The following is a 17,736-nucleotide window of genomic DNA, read 5'->3' as shown; positions in this document are numbered from 1 at the left end:
ATGAAGGGGGTGAAAAATAGTAAGGATAGAGATCACGTTAGAATATTATTCAAGTATAAAATTAGACAAAAGCGCGCCATGAGTGATTGTCCGTATCATCTACCACATATAGATGATTTGCAATATCCAACATTGAATTAAAAAAGAAGAAAAAACGGTTGAGCTATCCTTCAGCGGTTCATAAAGCCTATTGTGGAGCAGTTATCCTTCAAGATAACTAAAGTAGTGACAACAAAGGGCATTATCAAGGTCAAGGTATTTGGAGAAAATAAGAAAAACTTTGCAGCCATCTTTGGTTCCACAACAGGCGTAGAAACACATTCAGCACCGTAAATAATCACACTATGCACAGAGAGCTGTTGGTTTCTACACAACCGCGGGTGATGCATGCAAATTAAAACAACATCTCAACTGGAATTCTTCTGTTCTGTTCATCAAATGACAAACAGCAGTTCGGTTTTGATGAGCGTTTATATTACCTTTCATTTCACAGCTCCCTCCAGTCAAAAAAATCGTGTGACTGTCTTTTGGAGGTGCGTGCACATACATTATAGATATAGAAATAGATATAGATATAGACATAGATAAAGAAGTAAAACCAGATACATCCATAGATATGGATGTGTGTAAACAGATTTTCAAAGGTAATGAAATCGAATATGTAGCGTTCGGAAAAAAATCTGCACACCAGAAATATGCTCAAAAAAGAAAAGATGATCTATTTTACAGATATTTTATATATGTCACAAACACTTTTTCTCGCAAGCATGACGTTTCGAGCAAAAAATAGGCTCCTCTTCAGATGCTTATCGGAAATATGTGTAAGCATCTGAGGAAGAGACAACTTTTGCTCAAAACGTCATGCAAGTGTTTTGTGTTATATGTGAAAAAAAAAATCAACTTTTCTTCTTGCAGTATATTTTTGGTGGTCAGATTTTTTCCCAAACTCAAATAAACCAAATCAAATTGTTTTGATCCAGCAACCAGCCCTTACTGGGCAGTGGATGTGCGGGTGTTTTTCTTTTCTAACTCATAGAATGGAATTCGGCAATGGGTTTTAAATATAGTATAAAATTAAGTAATTAATGAATGATAGTGAGTAAAAAATCAATGTAATTATAAACTATAATAGTATATAGTATTTACTGTACAGTATATAGTAGAATTATAAAATCAATGAAGACAGGGTTGAAAGTATTGAGTTTAAGTTCGTTGTTAGTAAGGACAGAAATTATAAAGCTTGGTATCACTCATAAATCTCTACATTCCCTGAAAACCACGAGCATCTGACTGAAAAGACTTTGCCTCTATGAGACTGACCTCTATAGGAGAGTCTGGTTCATCCAGGATGTTCTTTTCACTCTGGATCCGCTGCATGGTTCCTGTAGAACTGGGGTCCATTATCAGCACGTTCTGACTTCTGGCTGTGCCAAATTTACAGTCACTCTTCCTGGAGTCAGTGGTCCTGCACACCTCGTAGTTGTACACGTGTGGGAGAGTCCCTGTCCCCAAAGTGTCTGAGTAACGCGGTGGATAATATGGAATCACAGGGAGGTTGGAGTGATACAGGACGCGAGACTGTCTCCATCTGTAGATTTTCACCGATATTATAACCACCAAACAGGTGATGAAGAGGAAGGAGACGACAGCCAAAGCCAAGACCAGGTAAAAGGTCAGGTTGTCGTTGTACTCCTTGTCCTGCGTAAAGTCCGTGAACTCTGACAGCACTTCCGGGAAGCTGTCCGCCACCGCCACGTTCACAACCACCGTGGCCGAGCGAGAGGGCTGTCCGTTGTCCTCCACTATCACGGTCAGTCTCTGTTTGGCGGCATCTTTATCAGTGACCTGGCGGATGGTTCTTATTTCTCCATTCTGTAAGCCCACTTCAAACAGCGCCCTGTCTGTGGCTTTCTGCAGTTTATAGGAGAGCCAGGCATTCTGTCCAGAGTCCACATCAACAGCCACCACTTTAGTCACCAGGTAGCCCACATCTGCTGAACGAGGCACCATCTCAGCCACCAGAGAGCCCGTCTGGACCGGATACAGAACCTGAGGCGGGTTGTCGTTCTGATCCTGGATCAGGATTTTCACCGTCACGTTGCTACTGAGCGGAGGGGAGCCTCCGTCCTGCGCTTTGACATGGAAGCGGAAATCTCTGATCTGCTCGTAGTCGAAAGAGCGCACTGCGTGGATGACTCCGCTATCAGCACTGACAGACACGTAAGAGGACACCGGCACTCCGTTAACAGAGGAGTCCTCCAGTATGTAAGAAACCCTGGCGTTCTGGTTCCAGTCAGCATCTCTGGCTTTCACCGTGAACACGGAGAGACCCGGTGTGTTGTTTTCTACAATGTAGGCCTCATATGAGCTCCTCTCAAAGACAGGCGCGTTGTCATTCACATCTGAGATCTGTAAGGTGAGAGTGACGCTGCTGGAGAGGGAGGGCACTCCCTCATCAGAGCAGGTCACTGTGATATTATACTCAGAGGATCGCTCTCTGTCTAATTCTCCTTCTGTCACTAAACTATAGAAATTAGTGGAAGACGTCACAATAGTAAATGGCACGCTTCCATGTATACTACAGTCTACCTGGCCATTGTCACCTGCATCGGGGTCCAGAACAGTAATCATACCTATAACAGTATTTTGTGGAGAGTTTTCTGGAATTGATTCCGATTTGGAAAGTATATTGATCCCAGGTTGATTATCATTAAGATCAACCACATCCACCATAATTCTACTGGAGTCAGAGAGACCACCGCTGTCCTTTGCTTCAACATCAATCTGGTAATGCTGAGCTTTTTCAAAGTCCACAACGCCACATAAAATCACTTCCCCCTGTTGGTTAATGGCGAATATGTCTGTCACCATGTCCATGGTTGTGGACAGCGAATAGGAAACCTCCCCGTTTGTCCCGTCGTCTGCATCTGACGCACTGACTCTGATCAGCGTTGTGCCTTTAACGGAATTTTCCGCGATCGTTGCTTTATAAACGGATTGCGTAAAAACAGGAGCGTTATCATTGACGTCGAGCACCGTCACGTAAACCCGCACCGTGCCGGACATCTGCGGCTCCCCGCCGTCCACGGCCGTGAGCAGCAGTGATATCCTCTCCTCTTTCTCCCGATCTAACGGCTTGTGCAAAACCATCTCGACTTTTTTACTCCCGTCTGCCTGTCGTTCTGTTTTAAGCACAAAATTATCCGTCGGCTTCAAGCTGTAATTCTTCAAACCATTTACGCCGATGTCGGCGTCGATCGCCCTTTCTAATACAAATTTAGAACCCACGATCGCAGATTCGCTGATTTCAAAACGTCTCTCGTCGTGTTTAAAACTCGGACCGTTGTCGTTTATGTCGGTTATCTCCACGGATATACGAAATAATTCCATCGGGTTTTCCAAAATGACCTGCAAATGTAACGCACAAGGCGTCGTCTGTCTGCAGAGAGACTCCCTGTCGATTCTCTCTTTCACAAGAAGGACGCCTCTCTCTCGACTCAGCTCGATATAATCCTCGCCATCGCTGGTAAATATACGTGCTTTTCCCGATTTCAGTCGTTTCACGTCTAAACCTAAATCCCGAGCGATGTTACCGACGAGGGAACCCTTCCCCATTTCCTCCGGGATGGAGTAGCTCACTTGGCCGAGCGCAGCGCGAAGAGAAAGGACGGACATGTAAAGCCACACTTGCCGTATCATTGTTCATCCGTGGTTTGCGCGCAGCTTCAACACGCACACAAAGGAGACCCCCAAAAAACACGACGTCCGAGAGAAAACACAAATAATAAACAGATGATCTGATAAAATCCGAAAAAAATATATATTCCAGGGTTTAAATTAGGGTTCCAGAAACATATTCCATCCGACGACCGACCGATTCGATCCTTTCTTTCTCTGAAATGCTGGTTTACAAAAGGCGGGTCTATGCGTGTGCGTTCAATCTGCAACACGCTGGCCAAGAGCGTCCCACAGAGTTCGCACACAGAAATTACAAGAAATACTGAATTGAAAAAAAGAAAGGGTGGAATATAATGTGCAATGAGGATGTGTAATAATTTTCCATATATGTAAAAATTCCATTGTTTCCTGTGCAAAATCCCTGATTTATACACATAAATACTACATCTAATCACATGCGTGTACTTGTAAATACACATGTATATATGTAACATATATTTTGACATACCTTTAACTTTATTTTCATTTATTTATTTTGATGTTTGTTTTTTTTTTATTTTATTTTATAATTCACTATTTTCTATATTTTTGATATGAAGCTCTATTTTGATTTGTCTCCACTTTGATCTGTGTGCAGGAGCTGCTTTCCTCCTCGGGTATCAATAAAGTATTCTGATTCTGATTCTGAACAGGATGTATGGAAATCAGTAAAGAATGGGAATTGTAGACAAACTGAGAAAACCGCGGTGAATCAGAGCGTGAGAGAGCAGAAGAGGGAGAAAGAGAGGAAGGGACAGACGGCACGAATCTGCCTCTGTCCAGTGCTGAATTCCTATTGTCACGATGCAAATGAAAGAGAAACACAAAACTCCGGAACAAGCAAAAGAGGAGAAATCTAACCTCTATAGGAGAGTCTGGTTCATCCAGGATGTTCTTTTCACTCTGAATCCGCTGCATGGTTCCTGTAGAACTTGCATCCATTATCAGCACGTTCTGACTTCTAGCCGTGCCAAATTTACAGTCACTCTTCCTGGAGTCAGTGGTCCTGCACACCTCGTAGTTGTACACGTGTGGGAGAGTCCCTGTCCCCAAAGTGTCTGAGTAGCGCGGTGGATAATATGGAATCACAGGGAGGTTGGAGTGATACAGGACGCGAGACTGTCTCCATCTGTAGATTTTCACCGATATAATAACCACTAAACAGGTGATGAAGAGGAAGGAGACGACAGCCAAAGCCAAGACCAGGTAAAAGGTCAGGTTGTCGTTGTACTCCTTGTCCTGCGTAAAGTCCATGAACTCTGAGAGCACTTCCGGGAAGCTGTCCGCCACCGCCACGTTAACCACCACCGTGGCCGAGCGAGAGGGCTGTCCGTTGTCCTCCACTATCACGGTCAGTCTCTGTTTGGCGGCATCTTTATCAGTGACCTGACGGATGGTTCTTATTTCTCCATTCTGTAAGCCCACTTCAAACAGCGCCCTGTCTGTGGCTTTCTGCAGTTTATAGGAGAGCCAGGCATTCTGTCCAGAGTCCACATCAACAGCCACCACTTTAGTCACCAGGTAGCCCACATCTGCTGAACGAGGCACCATCTCAGCCACCAGAGAGCCCGTCTGGACCGGATACAAAACCTGAGGCGGGTTGTCATTCTGGTCCTGGATCAGGATTTTCACTGTAGCCACTGAACTCAGAGGAGGTGAACCAGCATCGCGAGCTGTTACGTTGAATTCAAATGACTTGACTTGCTCAAAATCAAAGGACCTCACAGCATGAATGACACCACTCTCTGGACTGACTGATACCAAAGAAGACACAGGAACCCCATTCACCTCCTTGTCCTCCAGGAAGTAAGACACGCGAGCATTTTGAGCCCAGTCTGCATCAGTGGCACTGAGAGTAAACACAGAGAATCCAGGAGGGTTGTTCTCTGGTACCGTCTTACTGTACTCTGACTGATCAAATGTGGGCGGGCTGTCATTCACGTCTGACACTTTAACATGGATGGTTTTACTGCTGGACAATGGAGGAGAGCCTTGATCAGAGACGGATAGTGTGAGATTATATTCAGGAATATTTTCTCTGTCTAAGGTGTTATCAGTGACTAATGTGTAATATCCAGTTAGAGAAGACTCAATTTTGAAAGGCATGTCTGGGTTAATGGAGCACTTTACAAGACCATTACTACCAGAATCTTTATCGTCGACATTAAGAACAGCTACAGTTGTTCCAAGAGGAGAATCTTCTGGAATGGAGTTGGAAAATGACATTAACTGTATTGAAGGGACATTGTCATTCTCATCTATTATTTGGACAGTAACTTTACATGTATCAGTATAACCTCCATGGTCACTGGCCTTAATGTGAAATTCAAAATACCTAGCGTTTTCAAAGTCAAGTTTACCTGTGACTCTAATTTCACCTGTATGTGCATTTACATCAAACAAATTTTGGGCTTCTTTTGCAACATGCGCAATAGAATATATAATCTCTCCATTGACTCCTGTGTCTGCATCATTTGCACTAACAGTAGTTACCACCGTTCCTTCGGGGGAGTTTTCTCTAATTTCTGCTTTATAAACAGGTTGGCTGCACACTGGCGCATTATCGTTCGCATCCAGCACAGTGATTTGAATACGCACCGTCCCCGATCTATGAGGCTCACCGCCATCTGACGCGATCAGGACGAGTGTGTGAGTCTCCTCCTTCTCTCGGTCTAACGGGGTCTGTAAAACCATCTCGATTGATCTGTGTTCACTATGTTGGTTTTTCACCTCCAATTTGAAATTATCTGCCGGTTTTAGAGTATATTTTTGGATTTCATTAATGCCAACATCAGGGTCGTCTGCGCTGTCAAGTGAAAAACGCGTCCCGACTGCAGCCGTTTCCACTATTTTCAAATAAATTTCGCGTTTTTGGAATGACGGACTATTATCATTGATATCTATTATTTCCACCGTCACACGATAGACTTGGATTGGATTGTCCAGAAATACATCAAAACTAAAGCTGCAGGGCGTCGTCTTTTTGCAAAGCTCTTCCCGGTCGATTCTCTCTCTGATAACGAGTGTACCTTTATCTCGGTTTAAATCCACATATTGTCGGCCGCCTTTAATAATAATTCTGGCTTTACCTGACACCAGCCTCTCCACATCCAAACCCAAATCCCTCGCAATGTTTCCGACAAAAGATCCTTCCGCCTGCTCCTCCGGTATGGAATAGCGAGCCTGTCCGACCACAGAGCTCAGTTTCAGAAGACAAAGAAGGACGAACAGTACTCGCCGTCGGTCTCTGCGAGCGATAATCCGGAAAAAGGACATTTTAAATCCAACGATCCAGACTCCTTTTCGACATAAAATCAAAAAAGCCAGAGATGTCCGTATTTGCAAATGTCCGATATGACGGATAAACGCCTGTTTTTCTAACACCCAATGGCGGCCCGTCTTCTTCCTCGGCAGGAACGCAGAGAATGAATTCAGGAGGTGGACCGTCGCTGCTTGCCTACACAGTTATTCAGTGATGTGTCACTAGCGGCGCTCAGAGCCCTTTAACAGTAATACAAGTGTGAAGTGTTTTTGTACTTTGTGGTTTCAAGTCCAGTGAAAGACAGAGATAATTTCCTAACCTATGGACAGGAATTTATTATTTTTTAATAGTAATAAATATATGTATATTATTTTTCATAAATGCTACTAGTTTTAGCAGTCTTACGTGTAGTGATCATGATATCAGTCATTGTCAGAATATTAATGTATTGTATCGTGTTTGCTTCAGTTTGATATCTTGAAGAAACATATTTCTTCAGAGGTTCAAGTCTGGAAATAAAAATTTGATTATATCATTGAGTTGATTTCTTTAGATCTTTAGTTCGTCAATGTTTTAAAATGGTTGTGTGAAAACCAAGTCGAGAGTGATCCTTCAGGAAGAACAGTGACTCTACTGCGACAGTAAAACCTAAGATAATTTCAGCACCATGGTCAACGACAAGGGTTATTCCAGGCTCATCTCAAGTCAGTTTAATAAGTTATTAGTTTGAAAGATCATTTGCTGACGAAATGTATAAGTCCTCATAGCAGACATCTATGAACAGGTTCCTGGTTGCCGATTATCTGCATGTGTAGTATCAGTTTCTGCTCCATCTACGCTCACTAAACTTGGACTCTTTGATACAACTGTATTAGACTGTGGCGACAGGTATACAATATGTAGCTTCTATTCTGAGGTTGGTTCAATATTAGTCTTCAAAAAGAGTACTTATTCACATGATCTTTTCTGTTCCTCAAATGTTAGACGGTGGGTAGGAAAAGTGAATGTATTGCTTGCCAACTGATTTAAATCATCATGTGACAGTCTAAGCATGTATTCATGTATAGTACAAGACGGAAAACACCGAATGCTGATCAAAGCAGTACTACTCAAGCAATTCTTCAACACTCGAGTTAAATATTTAAATACCCTTTCTCAAAAAATAACACAGGTTTTTTATCAATCAAATTTTCCATTTAACCAATATTATAGTCCTTACTGAGATGTTTGTAAGTTCCCATTTCATGCACGCACGCGCACACACACACACACACACACACACACACACCTCAGAACGCACGAACACGCAGAAAATTACTCAAACACACACACACCCACACAATGCAGAAGTGTTTTTAAACACTATTATCGGTTGTGCCATATCTTCAAAAACAAAGAATGAACAAAACTGGATTGAAATTAAAATAGCATTACTGTCATATAAATCTCACTTGGATCACACTTTCTAATAGTCCGACTAATTGTTTGAATAAGACTAAGGGTGCATTCAAGGAAACAAGTACTGGTATAAGGGTGTTATCCAGTTGTATAAGAACAATAACAAGATCAATATTATATTATTCTAAAGCACACATATACAAACAAAAGGATTAACAAATCAAAGTATATCCAAATATAAAATGTTTTTTTTATCCTTGATGAATCACTGCACTTGCATCATGTTTTTTTCTGTCACTATGTTGTTCTTATTAGTGTTGTTGTTTTGGTTGTCTGTTCTCACCCTTGCTGTGTCTTTCTCCCCCTTCTGTTGCCTATTCTTATTGTAACTCAGGTGAAGACAGCCATAAGTTCATAAATACTTCAATAAATAAGAATAGATATTAAGAAGAATTTCATCATAAAAAATAAGTAATATTGGTGATATAAAAATGTTTAAATTACATAAATAGGATTAAAATATTATTTCATATTGTTGGTGAATTATTTTGTCATTTAGTTTAATAACACTGTTGCTTTAGGAAGTGGTCGCCTATCAGCCAATCACAACGCTGATAGCGATTTCGTTCCAGATGCTACGAGAATGAAAAAAAAAAAAAATTGATCTAGAACGTTATGCTGTCGAGTTGATCGAGTGAGTGAACAAAGAAGGGAACAGATATTAAGTATTTCTGACGCTTATTTTATCTTTCCAAGTGTTTTATTTCATGTTCTATGTCGACAGACTGTGGTTACTTTGAACATTTTCTTGCGAAGTTTAATGACTGTTTTGCTGGACAAACCGTGAAGTGTTGGAGCCCATGGACATGAATCTTATGGCGAGACACCCACGAAAAGAACCTCGACTCAACTGGATGTGAAATCGGTAGGAGAATTTTTCTACTATTCTGTTCTTCTGCTTTTGGAAAACGTGGATTTTGAATTGCAAGCCGATTGAGTACATTTTTTTCAAGTGTCTACCGAGAGTGGATTTCAATACGGTCGTGGGAAGAAATAGCTTTGCTTTCACTTGCTAACTCGTATTTACTTGCTAAAGTACTGATTGAGTAGCAAGATTTTTATAACTATAGAGCTGTATACTCACTTTATGTTTAATTTAATGTGTCTTATCTTGAATATGTTGACCTGTGAATCTTAAGTCTTTTGCAATTGAATGTATTCATTTCCTTTTGTGTTAATTGAGAAGCTTAAAGTAACTCAGTGGTTACTCTAGTTAAACTGTTTGGAAGTTTAAACCAATACTGTATTTCTTTACACTAAAACAGGTCTGTGGGGATTTTAAAGAGAGATAAATAGTTAAATGAAAATAACTTACTGCTTAAACATTTAAATGTAGGAACTGAATAAGAACCTATGGTGGCCAAAGATTGAAAACAGAATTTAAACAGAGCTCAATACTAGATACCAAAACTACAAAGAATTTCCCCTATGGAGAGCTATGAAGTATACCTATCTTAAAAACATCATCAATTAAAATGAAATAGTGATGCGAGAGATGGGACGCTAGAATTGTTGCACGCATAACTGTCAGAATTGGAAGTATTTGTTGAACGGTGAAAAGGTTATTGAACTGTCCTTGCGAGCAATACTTCAGAAAAAACATTCAACCTCTTGGCTACATTTCTTCATTCAAAATGAATAAATTCATTGAAAAATACAGCTGTAGATTCAGCAAAACCAAGAGTTCATTGCAAAATATTGGGTAGTAAAGTTTAAACGGTACATGCTTTTCAGGGGGTGACAGTGTATTCCTTCACTTCGAGTGAATTGTTGACCGAGGTACCAGCATTCAACAAGATATATACGGGGCCGAGCAGATCTTTTCATTTCACCACTGTATTTACTTATGGTCTTGCAACTATAGGACTTTAGACTTCCCACAAAGTGAACTTTTGGTTACTCATGAATTATTTCACATGATCTTTTTCATGCAGCCCTTCTGTTCTCTACTTTGGCAAAGGACACATTTTGATGTACTTTTACGACCAAATATGCTATTCATCAAACACTCAAGAGTAGTTTTTCATGAAAGTATTATTGACTTCAGGGAACCGTTTGATACAAGTAATGTTGACTCTCTGACAAACAATACCAAAAGCATGCCAAAGTACAAAAGTGACCAGTCCCAAAATAACTTATGAAACACTTATACATTTATCCCATATCAGGGAAAAACTATGGAGCTTAAACGTCAATGACCCACAACTGAAACAACACTCGTGACAAAAGTATTCACACAGTATAAACACAGTGTTTCAAGGTGTGACAATGTGAGGGTACATTTAAAATAGTCAGTCTCATATGAAGGATCATGCAAAACACATGTGGCTATCATTTTGAAAGTATGTGCAAAGTGTTCTGACAAGACAGACTTTGAGAAGACTAAAGATGTACAGACATACTGGAATATGTATCAGGAATTGTTTGAGGAGGATGGCACCAAGTGTAAAGAAACCCAGAGTTAAATACTTGTTTTGCAAATCCATTTTAAGGAATTGTTATCGTGATTTGATGAATAAAAAGAGGAAACCAGTATTCAAAACTGCTACATTTATAATTTGATGATTTGCTTTTTCATGAACACGCAGACGGAGATATCATCAAAGTAACTATATAAAATGTAATAATAAAATGTGTAAAACTATGACATTGTAGGTAATTATGAATACGTCTATGATGAAATCTATATATAAACGAACAGACGACAAAAACTAAACCTTCATAATTTGGGGAAACTGACCTCTACAGGAGAGTCTGGTTCATCCAGGATGTTCTTTTCACTCTGAATCCGCTGCATGGTTCCTGTAGAACTTGCATCCATTATCAGCACGTTCTGACTTCTAGCCGTGCCAAATTTACAGTCACTCTTCCTGGAGTCAGTGGTCCTGCACACCTCGTAGTTGTACACGTGTGGGAGAGTCCCTGTCCCCAAAGTGTCTGAGTAACGCGGTGGATAATATGGAATCACAGGGAGGTTGGAGTGATACAGGACGCGAGACTGTCTCCATCTGTAGATTTTCACCGATATAATAACCACCAAACAGGTGATGAAGAGGAAGGAGACGACAGCCAAAGCCAAAACCAGGTAAAAGGTCAGGTTGTCGTTGTACTCCTTGTCCTGCGTAAAGTCCGTGAACTCTGACAGCACTTCGGGGAAGCTGTCCGCCACCGCCACATTCACGACCACCGTGGCCGAGCGAGAGGGCTGTCCGTTGTCCTCCACTATCACGGTCAGTCTCTGTTTGGCGGCATCTTTATCGGTGACCTGGCGGATGGTTCTTATTTCTCCATTCTGTAAGCCCACTTCAAACAGCGCCCTGTCCGTGGCTTTCTGCAGTTTATAGGAGAGCCAGGCATTCTGTCCAGAGTCCACATCAACAGCCACCACTTTAGTCACCAGGTAGCCCACATCTGCTGAACGAGGCACCATCTCAGCCACCAGAGAGCCCGTCTGGACCGGATACAGAACCTGAGGCGGGTTGTCATTCTGATCCTGGATCAGGATTTTCACAGTAGCCACTGAACTCAGAGGAGGTGAACCAGCATCGCGAGCCGTTACGTTGAATTCAAATGACTTGACTTGCTCAAAGTCAAAGGACCTCACAGCATGAATGACACCACTCTCTGGACTGACTGATACCAAGGAAGACACAGGAACCCCATTCACCTCCTTGTCCTCCAGGAAGTAAGACACGCGAGCATTTTGAGCCCAGTCTGCATCAGTGGCACTGAGAGTAAACACAGAGAATCCAGGAGGGTTGTTCTCTGGTACCGTCTTACTGTACTCTGACTGATCAAATGTGGGCGGGCTGTCATTCACGTCTGACACTTTAACATGGATGGTTTTACTGCTGGACAATGGAGGAGAGCCTTGATCAGAGACGGATAGTGTGAGATTATATTCAGGAATATTTTCTCTGTCTAAGATGTTATCAGTGACTAATGTGTAATATCCAGTTAGAGATGACTCAATTTTGAAAGGAACATCTTGGTTAATGGAGCACTTCACAACACCGTTGCTACCAGAGTCTTCATCATCAACATTAAAAACAGCTACAGTTGTTCCAAGAGGAGAGTCTTCAGGAATGGAGTTAGAAAATGACATGAGTTGTAATGTAGGGATATTGTCATTCTCATCAATAACCTGGATAATAACTTTACATGTATCTGAGAATCCTTCATGGTCACTGGCAAGGACTTTCAACTGATAAATACTAGATAATTCAAAGTCAAGTTTACCTGACACTTTAATTTCACCTGTATCTGCATTTACATCAAACAACTTTTGGGCCTCTTTCGTAGCATGAGCAATAGAAAATGTAATCTCTCCATTGACTCCTGTGTCTGCATCATTTGCACCAACAGTAGTTACCAACGTCCCTTCGGGGGAATTCTCTCTCATTTCTGCTTTATAAACAGGTTGGCTGCACACTGGCGCATTATCGTTTGCATCCAGCACAGTGATTTGAATACGCACCGTCCCCGATCTATGAGGCTCACCGCCATCTGACGCGATCAGGACGAGTGTGTGAGTCTCCTCCTTCTCTCGGTCTAATGGTGTCTGTAAAACCATTTCGACGGATCTGCTTCCATCAGGCTGGTTCTGCACCTCCAATTTGAAATGATCTGTAGGTTTCAGTGTGTATTTCTGGATATCGTTAATGCCAACATCAGGGTCGTCTGCGCTTTTCAGTGAGAAACGCGTTCCAACTGCAGCCGTTTCGCGTATTTTCAAATGGACCTCATGCTTTTGGAATGACGGACTATTATCATTAATATCTAATATTTCCACCGTCACACGATAGACTTGGATTGGATTGTCCAGAAATACGTCAAAACTAATGCTGCAGGGCGTCGTCTTCTCGCAAAGCTCTTCCCGGTCGATTCTCTCTTTGATAACGAGTGTACCTTTATCTCGGTTTAAATCCACATATTGTCGGCCGCCTTTAATAATAATTCTGGCTTTACCTGACACCAGCCTCTCCACATCCAAACCCAAATCCCTCGCAATGTTTCCGACAAAAGATCCTTCCGCCTGCTCCTCCGGTATGGAATAGCGAGCCTGTCCGACCACAGAGCTCAGCTTCAGAAGACAAAGAAGGACGAACAGTACTCGCCATCGGTCTCTGCGAGCGATAATCCGGAAAACGCACATTTTAAATCCAACGATCCAGACTCCTTTTCGACATAAAATCCAAAAATGCCAGAGATGTCCGTAGTTGCAAATGTCCAACACGACGGATAAACGCCTGTTTTTCTAACACCCAATGGCGGCCCGTCTTCTTCCTCAGCAGGAACGCAGAGAATGAATTCAGGAGGTGGACCGTCGCTGCTTGCCTACACAGTTATTCAGTGATGTGTCACTAGCGGCGCTCAGAGCCCTTTAACAGTAATACAAGTGTGAAGTGTTGTACTTTGTGGTTTCAATTCCAGTGAGGGAAAAAGATAATTTCTTAACGTATGGATTATATTTTATTAGTATTTAGAAATAAAAAAATACCATGCTTATTTTAAATTAATTTTAGTAGTACTAGCAGTGTTACAAGTAGTTGTCATGATACCACCCATTGTCAGAGTATTAGTGTATTGTATAGCTGTGGCTTCAGATTTATACATTGAAGAAAATTCTTTCTTCAGAAGTTCAAGACCAAAAATAAAAATTTTACTACGTCATTGAGTATATTTCTTTAGATCTTTAATTCTTTATTGTTTTAAAATGGTTGTATGAAAACCAAATCAAGAGTGATATTTTGGGAATTACAGTGACTCTGCTGTGACAGTAAGACTCAAGATAAATTTCAGCACCATGGACAGCGACAAGGGTTATTCCAGGGTCATCTCAAGTCGTTTCAATAAGTTATTAGTTCCAAAGATCGTTTAAATCGAAATGTATAACTCCTCACCAGTAGACATCTTTAAAAAGGTTCCTGATTGCCGATTATCTGCATGTGTAGGATCACGTTCTGCTTCATCTACTCTCACAAAACTTTGACTTTTTGATACAACTTCACTAGACTCGGCACTTCACACCACTCATTCTCGAATCTTCATCAGACTTCATCCTCCATAACAAACCTGCAGTGCAGCAAAGGGCCAGAAAGTGACAGGGCGACAATATATAGCTTCTATTCTGGGGTCGGTACAATATGAGTCCTTAAAAAGAGTACAACTTCTTGACATTATCTTTTCTGTTCATGACTTTTTATACAGTGTATAGGAAAAGGTGTTGCCTGCCAGTTGAATTGAATAATCAAGTGACAGTCTATGCATGTTTTGATATCATAGCACAATATGGAATACACATTTGGCTGCTAAAAACATTACAATTTAAGCAATTCTTCAACATTAAACTTAAATATCAAAATAGCATTCCTCCCAAAAGAAGAGGGGTTTTGTTCAAAGAATTTTATAATTTTATCATTATCATCGTTCGTCCTGATATGTTTGTAAGTGCCCACCTCATACATAAACGCACCTCAGAATGCACACAGACAAACACAGAAATTTCTTCAAACACATATACAACCGCACAGACACACTCGTGTAAGATTTCAGCATGATGGACAGAGTCGCAAAAGACAAAGGATTTGTGCGACTTTTCTTCACATTTATTTCATGTAATCTCACAAAGTAACCTACTGAACAAAAGTGTTGTATGTTACTCACCATAGTAGACATCTTTGACAAGGTTCCTGACAGCTGATTCTCTGCATGTGTAGGATCAGTTTCTGCTCCGTCCACATTCACTAAACTTTGGCTCATGGGCTGCATATATTTCATGTCACTCTTCCTGGAGTCAGTGGTCCTGCACACCTCGTAGTTGTACACGTGTGGGAGAGTCCCTGTCCCCAAAGTGTCTGAGTAACGCGGTGGATAATATGGAATCACAGGGAGGTTGGAGTGATACAGGACGCGAGACTGTCTCCATCTGTAGATTTTCACCGATATAATAACCACTAAACAGGTGATGAAGAGGAAGGAGACGACAGCCAAAGCCAAGACCAGGTAAAAGGTCAGGTTGTCGTTGTACTCCTTGTCCTGCGTAAAGTCCGTGAACTCGGACAGCACTTCGGGGAAGCTGTCTGCCACCACCACGTTAACCACAACCGTAGCCGAGCGAGAGGGCTGTCCGTTGTCCTCCACTATCACGGTCAGTCGCTGTTTGGCGGCATCTTTATCAGTGACCTGGCGGATGGTTCTTATTTCTCCGTTCTGTAAGCCCACTTCAAACAGCGCCCTGTCTGTGGCTTTCTGCAGTTTATAGGAGAGCCAGGCATTCTGTCCAGAGTCCACATCAACAGCCACCACTTTAGTCACCAGGTAGCCCACATCTGCTGAACGAGGCACCATCTCAGCCACCAGAGAGCCCGTCTGGACCGGATACAGAACCTGAGGCGGGTTGTCGTTCTGATCCTGGATCAGGATTCTAACAGTAGCCACTGAACTCAGAGGAGGTGAGCCAGCATCGCGAGCTGTTACGTTGAATTCAAATGACTTGACTTGCTCAAAATCAAAGGACCTCACAGCATGAATGACACCACTCTCTGGACTGACTGATACCAAGGAAGACACAGGAACCCCATTCACCTCCTTGTCCTCCAGGAAGTAAGACACGCGAGCATTTTGAGCCCAGTCTGCATCAGTGGCACTGAGAGTAAACACAGAGAATCCAGGAGGGTTGTTCTCTGGTACCGTCTTACTGTACTCTGACTGATCAAATGTGGGCGGGCTGTCATTCACGTCTGACACTTTAACATGGATGGTTTTACTGCTGGACAATGGAGGAGAGCCTTGATCAGAGACGGATAGTGTGAGATTATATTCAGGAATATTTTCTCTGTCTAAGGTGTTATCAGTGACTAATGTGTAATATCCAGTTAGAGAGGACTCAATTTTGAAAGGCATGTCTGGGTTAATGGAACACTTTACAAGACCATTACCACCAGAGTCTTTATCGTCTACATTAACAACAGCTACAGTTGTTCCAGGAGGAGAGTCTTCTGGAATGGAGTTAGAAAATGACATTAACTGTATTGAAGGGACATTGTCATTCTCATCAATTAATTGAATGATAACTTTACATGTATCAGTATATCCTCCATGGTCACTGGCCTTCACATTCAATTGATAAGTTTTAGATTTTTCAAAATCAAGTTTACCTGTAACTTTAATCTCACCGGTATGAGCATTTAGATGAAAGAGCTTTTCTGTCTCTTTAGCAACATGAGCAATAGAAAATGTAACTTCTCCATTGACTCCTGTGTCTGCATCATTTGCACTAACAGTAGTTACCACCGTTCCTTCAGGAGAGTTTTCTCTAATTTCTGCTTTATAAACAGGTTGGCTGCACACTGGCGCATTATCGTTCGCATCCAGCACAGTGATTTGAATACGCACCGTCCCCGATCTATGAGGCTCACCGCCATCTGACGCGATCAGGACGAGTGTGTGAGTCTCCTCCTTCTCTCGGTCTAACGGGGTCTGTAAAACCATATCGACGGATCTGCCTCCATCAGGCTGGTTTTCTAACTCCAATTTGAAATGATCTGTAGGTTTTAGTGTATATTTTTGTATATCATTAATACCTACATCAGGGTCGTTTGCGTTCTCCAGCGAGAAACGCGTCCCGACTGAAGCTGTCTCAACTATTTTTAAATTAAGGTCAGCTTTTTGGAATGATGGACTATTATCATTAATATCTATTATTTCCACCGTCACACGATAAACCTGGATTGGATTGTCCAGAAATATGTCAAAACTAAAGCTGCAGGGCGTCGTCTTTCCGCAAAGCTCTTCCCGGTCGATTCTCTCTCTGATAACCAGTGTTCCTTTATCTCGGTTTAAATCCACATATTGTCGTTCTTCCCGAGTAATAATTCTGGCTTTACCTGACACCAGCCTCTCCACATCCAAACCCAAATCCCTCGCAATGTTTCCGACAAAAGATCCTTCCGCCTGCTCCTCCGGTATGGAATAGCGAGCCTGTCCGACCACAGAGCTCAGCTTCAGAAGACAAAGGACGAACAGTACTCGCCATCGGTCTCTGCGAGCGATAATCCGGAAAATACGCATTTTAAATCCAACGATCCAGACTCGGGAATGCCTCAGTGAGGAAATGCGTCGAGATTAGATCCGACAGTGCGACGTTCAATGTTAAATTCAGACGCCCGATCCAGCAAGAAATATCCGTATTTTCATCCGCCGCGACAAACCATCCTCTTCCTCACCAGTAACGCACTGAGATGGAATAAAGGGTGGACCATTGCTTTGCCTGGTTGGACAGAAATTCAGCCATGAAT

General features: G+C 42.0%; 2 protein-coding genes across 12 annotated transcripts in view; both read right to left on the bottom strand.

Moving 5' to 3' along the window:
- Positions 1–4,571, bottom strand: LOC147227628 (protocadherin beta-16-like). The gene has a single exon (XM_086157866.1). It carries the CDS (start codon positions 3,697–3,699, stop codon positions 1,261–1,263), a length of 2,439 nt encoding a protein of 812 aa, XP_086013992.1. The 5' UTR covers positions 3,700–4,571; the 3' UTR covers positions 1–1,260.
- Positions 1–17,736, bottom strand: part of LOC147227604 (protocadherin gamma-C5-like) — a 354,356-nt gene that overhangs the window by 116,076 nt on the left and 220,544 nt on the right. For 3 of the 11 annotated variants that reach the window (XM_086157824.1, XM_086157833.1, XM_086157846.1), the window contains exon 1: positions 11,178–13,607. The exons of 7 other annotated variants lie outside the window; for them this stretch is intronic. In XM_086157824.1, the coding sequence (XP_086013950.1) occupies positions 11,178–13,592 (2,415 nt within the window). In that variant the 5' untranslated portion in view covers positions 13,593–13,607. Of the gene's footprint in view, positions 1–11,177; positions 13,608–15,103; positions 17,627–17,736 lie in introns of those variants that run through there. One more of the 11 variants, XM_086157826.1, reaches the window with a different exon arrangement.

The sequence above is a fragment of the Fistularia commersonii genome, chromosome 13 (genome assembly GCF_037954325.1).
Source record: "Fistularia commersonii isolate RoL2024-O1a breed Wild chromosome 13, RoL_Fcom_v1.0, whole genome shotgun sequence".
NCBI lineage: Eukaryota > Metazoa > Chordata > Actinopteri > Syngnathiformes > Fistulariidae > Fistularia > Fistularia commersonii.
The sequence above is the reverse complement of the archived record's forward strand: the minus strand, read 5'-3'. Positions and strand labels throughout refer to the sequence as shown.

Bases quoted from the DNA above. Each gene is read 5' to 3' on its own strand.
- LOC147227628 (XM_086157866.1), bottom strand. From the start codon at position 3,699: ATGATACGGCAAGTGTGGCTTTACATGTCCGTCCTTTCTCTTCGCGCT.